Source organism: Electrona antarctica (assembly GCF_951216825.1).
Source record: "Electrona antarctica genome assembly, chromosome: 5".
Taxonomy (NCBI): Eukaryota; Metazoa; Chordata; class Actinopteri; order Myctophiformes; family Myctophidae; genus Electrona; species Electrona antarctica.
The window spans coordinates 6,056,544-6,063,279 of NC_136810.1; the positions used below are offsets into that span (position 1 = coordinate 6,056,544).

The 6,736-nt window shown below is 44.2% G+C and overlaps 1 protein-coding gene across 3 annotated transcripts in view; it reads left to right on the forward strand.

Annotated features, from left to right (window-relative positions):
- Positions 1-6,135, forward strand: part of cnot4a (CCR4-NOT transcription complex, subunit 4a) — a 32,475-nt gene extending 26,340 nt beyond the window's left edge. The window contains exons 14-15 of one of the 3 annotated variants that reach the window (XR_013789995.1): positions 3,478-5,684; positions 5,822-6,135. Coding sequence is in view for 1 of the 3 variants with exons in the window: in XM_079501049.1 (XP_079357175.1) it covers positions 3,478-3,818 (341 nt within the window). In the remaining 2 variants the exon portion in view is untranslated. Of the gene's footprint in view, positions 1-3,477 lie in introns of all 3 variants that reach the window. The other 2 variants (XR_013789996.1, XM_079501049.1) reach the window with 2 other exon arrangements.
- The last annotated feature ends 601 nt before the right edge of the window (positions 6,136-6,736 follow it).

Consider the following 6,736-nt stretch of genomic DNA (forward strand, 5'->3'; position numbering starts at 1 on the left):
GGTAGGCTACATCAAGAGAGATTAATACCAGTCTGTCTGGTAGGCTACATCAAAAGAGATTAATACCAGTCTGTCTGGTAGGCTACATCAAAAGAGATTAATACCAGTCTGTCTGGTAGGCTACATCAAGAGAGATTAATACCAGTCTGTCTGGTAGGCTACATCAAAAGAGATTAATACCAGTCTGTCTGGTAGGCTACATCAAAAGAGATTAATACCAGTCTTTCTGGTAGGCTACATCAAAAGAGATTAATACCAGTCTTTCTGGTAGGCTACATCAAAAGATTAATACCAGTCTGTCTGGTAGGCTACATCAAAAGATTAATACCAGTCTGTCTGGTAGGCTACATCAAAAGAGATTAATACCAGTCTGTCTGGTAGGCTACATCAAAAGAGATTAATACCAGTCTGTCTGGTAGGCTACATCAAAAGAGATTAATACCAGTCTGTCTGGTAGGCTACATCAAAAGAGATTAATACCAGTCTGTCTGGTAGGCTACATCAAAAGAGATTAATACCAGTCTGTCCGGTAGGCTACATCAAAAGAGATTAATACCAGTCTGTCTGGTAGGCTACATCAAAAGATTAATACCAGTCTGTCTGGTAGGCTACATCAAAAGATTAATACCAGTCTGTCTGGTAGGCTACATCAAAAGAGATTAATACCAGTCTGTCTGGTAGGCTACATCAAGAGATTAATACCAGTCTGTCTGGTAGGCTACATCAAAAGATTAATACCAGTCTGTCTGGTAGGCTACATCAAAAGATTAATACCAGTCTGTCTGGTAGGCTACATCAAAAGATTAATACCAGTCTGTCTGGTAGGCTACATCAAAAGATTAATACCAGTCTGTCTGGTAGGCTACATCAAAAGATTAATACCAGTCTGTCTGGTAGGCTACATCAAAAGATTAATACCAGTCTGTCTGGTAGGCTACATCATAGATTAATACCAGTCTGTCTGGTAGGCTACATCAAAATAGATTAATACCAGTCTGTCTGGTAGGCTACATCAAAAGAGATGAATACCAGTCTGTCTGGTAGGCTACATCAAAAGAGATTAATACCAGTCTGTCTGGTAGGCTACATCAAAAGATTAATACCAGTCTGTCTGGTAGGCTACATCAAAAGAGATTAATACCAGTCTGTCTGGTAGGCTACATCAAAAGAGATTAATACCAGTCTGTCTGGTAGGCTACATCAAAAGATTAATACCAGTCTGTCTGGTAGGCTACATCAAAAGAGATTAATACCAGTCTGTCTGGTAGGCTACATCAAAAGATTAATACCAGTCTGTCTGGTAGGCTACATCAAAAGAGATGAATACCAGTCTGTCTGGTAGGCTACATCAAAAGAGATTAATACCAGTCTGTCTGGTAGGCTACATCAAAAGAGATTAATACCAGTCTGTCTGGTAGGCTACATCAAAAGAGAAAATGACCATTATTGCATAAAAAGTAATCATACTCTAAAAAACTGATCAGACATTGACCAATTGTCCAATAATAGATGAAAGAGGCAATTTCCTTTTGTACATTAGCCGACAACACCTCACAATGAGGGGCGTTGTGAGCTTGTTATTGTGAGCTTGCTATTTTCACAATATTGTGGAACCGAGTCAAACTAAATTGAATGCTTCAACAACTCCTACATTCCCAGTTCCCCTGCAGTTCAAATGAGTTATTTTGGGACGTCACAGCCTGAAAAGGTTGAGAACCTCTGGGCTACATGAGCCATTATTTAATGTCTCATAATATTCAAGTAGCACCTGAGGTAAAATATTAAATAATCAGTCACTCTGCAGTAGTTTAGACTCCAGCACCAGTCCAGAGTCAGTTAAACCATTCTGGGCGGGAACCCCTTTTGGTGTTAGCATTATGTTATGCTTTAGCTATTAAAAAATAGCAGATCTACAAGCTCATAGCTCATGAGCTTGTAGATCTGCCATTTTTTTTAAATCGTTAAAATGTGGCGCAAATCATTGAATAAGTATTTCAGAGCAAACATTAGAGATAATTCTGGGGGTACTTGACATGAAAAAGGTTGAGCACCACTGACATAGAAACATGGGTTTTTCAGAAAACTGTCATGATTTAGAAGGCATTTGTAGAATCGAACTTAGGTCAAAATGGGTTAAACTCTGAGACATGAAATAAAGATTTGTTCACAGTCATATTGCCTTTTGTAGGCTTGTTCTTGACAATCAGTGATAACACATTTCTGAGCTCAGTTTAGCTTTAATCTGTGTAGCTTTAGGCTGTATCTGTGTCTCTGACTTACAGCACATAGGCTTGCCTAGTCTTGTTTAAAAAGGTATTTATAAAACTAGGCGATTGGACTTGGATTAGTCAGCAACATGATCTTCTCTTTATACAGTACATAATGTCTTGTGAGATCTGGGTTCACAATGAAAAACGAATGTGAATGATGTGAATGATGTCGGCAATCACAAAATTGGGATTTCACACAAAATATCATAGCTGACATCATCTTTCCAGTACTGTGTTGTTAGCTGCTCGTCCAGCCAGACTTCTCTCTCTCTTATCAATTCAATTTCAATTTCAAAAGGCTTTATTGGCATGATAAATATGTTCTACATTGCCAAAGCATACATACAACAAAACAAAAGTCAACATTGTGCACACAGAGACAACAACAAACATCCCAACAATAATGAACAACAAGCAATACAGTAACAATGACAATAAATTAACAAACAGAAACATAACAGCAACTTAATGACCCTGTTCAGACAGATATACCTGTCTCTTCTGTCCACTGGCTGTCCATCAGTTGATGACAACTCCACACGTATTTTGCTGCCAAAACTGTGCAGTTTTCCCAGAACATATTGAAATGATGAGTTATTAATGGTGGATTCAAATTCTTTAAATTTTTCTTTAAATTTAGGGAAGAGTGATTCTCTGATGTCTTTATATTTGTCGCATTGTAACAGAAAGTGTAGTTCTGTCTCCACCTCCCCTTGGGAGCAGAGTGAACACAGTCTGTCTTCTCTAGGCAGCCAGTTCTGTCTGTGTCTGCCTGTTTCTATTGCCAGGCGGTGGTCGCTGAGTTTGTACATAGTCAACATCTTCCTCAGTTTTGGATCAGTAACAGTGGTCAGGTAATTTGCCACTGTGTATTCTCGGTTGAGGGCCAAATATATATATAGCTAATTTACTTTGGGTTTTTGTTGTGTTTTTCCAATATGTGATATAATGTTTTTGTTGTGTTTTTCCAATATGTGATATAATGTTTTTGTTGCATTTTGATAATTTGGTTAGTGGAGGTTGTTTTATTCAGGGGAGGGGTGGTGGGGGTAAGACTCAGGACCAGCTGACTGAGGGGACTCCTGCTCATGTTCTCCTCTTGGCATTTTAAGGCCTGGTGATGGTAGGAGGTGGGGTCACTATTTTGAAGGTGCTTATGGAATTTGAATGCTTATCTCTCTCTCTCTCTCCCCGCCATCCTCTCCAGGTATCCCTGCCTCGCAAGGCAACAGTTTAGACTGTCTCCAGGACGACAACCCACCACACTGGCTCAAGTCACTGCAGGCCCTCACAGAGATGGACGGTCCCACAAACACGGCGTCAGCCCCCCCTCAGCCCCTCCACCACTCCAGTCTACTGGACGGCCACCCCTCCCTCTCCCACCACAGAGCCTCGGGCGGCTGGGCCCCCTACCTGCCCCCACCCACGGCCAATCCCGCCAGTCAGTTCCACAGTCAGCCCCCCCCAGGCTTCCAGACGGCCTTCAGACCTGCTGGCCTGCAGCCCGCCACAGAGCTGCTACAGAGCGCTGCCGTGGATCGCCACTAGGAAAACAGCACACATAAACACAGACTTACAGCAGACACCCAGTCCTCTTTTCCCTCCACCGCCACCTGTATACCCCGAGACCACCCCGTTCACCCCCCCAATACCCCATCTCTGCTCTCCCCCCCCCCCCCCTTTACGCAATATGCACCAATCTGCAGATTATGAAAATTATTAACAAAATAACAAAGAAGCTTTCTCCCCCCAAAACCCTTCCCTTTTTGTCTACTCTGAAGGCCTGTTTGTTTTCTGGGTTTTGTTCGTTTGTTGCACCCTTTTCTGTCTGCTACCATCACCAGTCCTTAGACCATCAACATCAAATTATGGGTGCGAGGTTGAAATGTTGGGAATCATGTTGACATGTTTGGAATCATGTAGCTAACTGGCGTGCAAAAATATAAAACGGTCTAATCAGGAGGGAGTGAGAAACTGCAAAGCAACAGAATTAGCTAAAGTGAGGTCTTTTTAAGTAACTAATGATTCAGATGATTTACGCATGAACAAAATATATGGTTTGAAGTCGTTGGAGTCACAACGACCTTTTCTTTTTTGAGGAATGAAGCAAGCTGTGAATCTGCTCTTGAAGCTTTGTCCCAAAGACCCTCATCCTCCCCACTGGAACAGGAGACTGTGAAACGGTTAATCCTCCTCGCAGCAAAGTTACCCACCATGGTTACTAATAGAACAAGTTGAGCAAGCGTGTGAGGCAGCGCGAGAGAGCAAAGAAGCTAACTTTGTAAATTGGCTAAGCGAGAAAACCAGACGATGCAAGGGGAGTTGAGGGCACAGAGAAACAGACGATGCAAGGGGAGTTGAGGGCACAGAGAAACAGACGATGCAAGGTGAGTTGAGGGCACAGGCTATGCATGGGTTCCCTCTTAGGCAGAGACAAATGGCTCGCCTGAGACACCACTTTGCCCAAGTTCCCTTTAGTGGGGAGGGCTCCCTGTAGCCCATCCCTGGAGAGGGCTCCCTGCGGCCCATCCCTGGGGAGGGCTCCCTGCGGCCCATCCCTGGGGAGGGCTCCCTGTGGCCCATCCCTGGGGAGGGCTCCCTGTGGCCCATCCCTATAGGAGGAGAGCTCCCTGCGGCCCATCCCTGGGGAGGGCTCCCTGTGGCCCATCCCTATAGGAGGGCTTCCTGCGGCCCATCCCTGGGGAGGGCTCCCTGCGGCCCATCCCTGGGGAGGGCTCCCTGCGGCCCATCCCTATGGAGGGAAGATTTTTCTGTTTATTTTCTCGCTAAACCCTCTGTATCAGAGGATGGAGCGTTGCCTAAACGCAGGGAGCCAGGGCTTTGGGAGTTAGTGGCACATCCTGAGCACTAGGGCTATACAGATACTAAAGGTGCCACTGTGTGGCACCTACGGTAGGTATAGGCCCTGACACTTGGACAGCCGGCAGCATGGTTGTGGAATGACTTAGACACAGCAAATAGACTGGAGGACATATGAACTAAGGGTAGCAATAGGGTTAACGTTCAACCCACCAGGGCTTAACCGAGGCCTTAACGTGAAGAGACGAGAAGAGAAAGGAAACCTGAGTTGATTGGAAGGGTAACACCGGGGCTCCACCGGGCGCGTCAGCGTCGCGTCTCCGTCACCGTCAGGGAATGTTCCCTTTTAATCAATGAAGGGTGGCTCCACTGCCCACGTTGCGTGACGTGTGCATTAAAATTGAACCGGTGCGTTTTTTGACGCACGCGACGGAGACTCAACGCGTCCGGTGGAGCCCCGGCGTAATAGTGTCATCATGATGGCGGGGGGCGCGGCGGTGCACCTAAATATCTGAATTATATAACATCGAAGGTTGTATGTGAGTGCGCGATGTAAAGGAAGGTGCTGCAAGACATTACAAAGTACTGTAGAATGTGATCCAAGGAGTCATGAGAACCACCTATCACAGTGATCCAAGGAGTCATGAGAACCACCTATCACAGTGATCCAAGGAGTCATGAGAACCACCTATCACAGTGATCCAAGGAGTCATGAGAACCACCTATCACAGTGATCCAAGGAGTCATGAGAACCACCTATCACAGCCTTTTTCTTTGAAGTCTTAACTCTGATCCGTATTCTCTCTTTCTCCCTCTCTCTCTCTTGCTCTCTCTCTCTCACTCTCACCCACTGCTGTAACCCCTTATTAAACAGTATTCACCAGATGAACAAGCTGCTCATCTTGGAGAAACAAACGGAACACATTGGGTCCTGCATTGGGTTTTAACACCATTCTGAGAGAAACAAAAATCAAGGCGCTTAAAGGAAATGAACTGTCCTCTGCAGGTCTGGAAAAACAAATCTTAATTAAAAGTTAAAACTCTTGGTTTGGTTTCTTGGTTCTTTTGTCTCGTCATATACCCTCATTGGTATTATTTTAACCCATGGTTAAACTCATTGGTAACTATATAAATCATCTAAAGAGTTTAGTCTTAAAAAGACAAACTGATACACACACTGATACACACACTGATAGCCAAAGAGCCGATTATTTATTAGGATGCAGAGTAAAAACCAACGTTTCGGCAGTACAACTGCCTTCTTGTGTGCAGCCACTCTTTTGTCTTTTTAAGACTTAACTCTTTAGATGTTTCTGCCGTGAGCTGGCACCACTACTAAGACATCCTCCTGCAAACTATATAAATCATAACTAAGTGCGTTTGAAGCTACTAAAGTCACTGTTTTGTTCATCGTGTTGTTTGGATTTCTTCCACTAGGGGGCAGATCACTTCCCTGTCCGTGATAAAGCTCTGCAGTCAAACTCCCATCTAGTACACATGAGCTTGCAGAGAATATCAAAATGAGTCCTTCATATATGCAGTGTCAGCTTCCCTGTTAAGATCCCATAGGTTTTTTCCAAAGGCAAGTGCATTAGATTGATGGTGTCTGTCGAAACTTAGGTTTGGAAATGAATCCCGAGATCTTA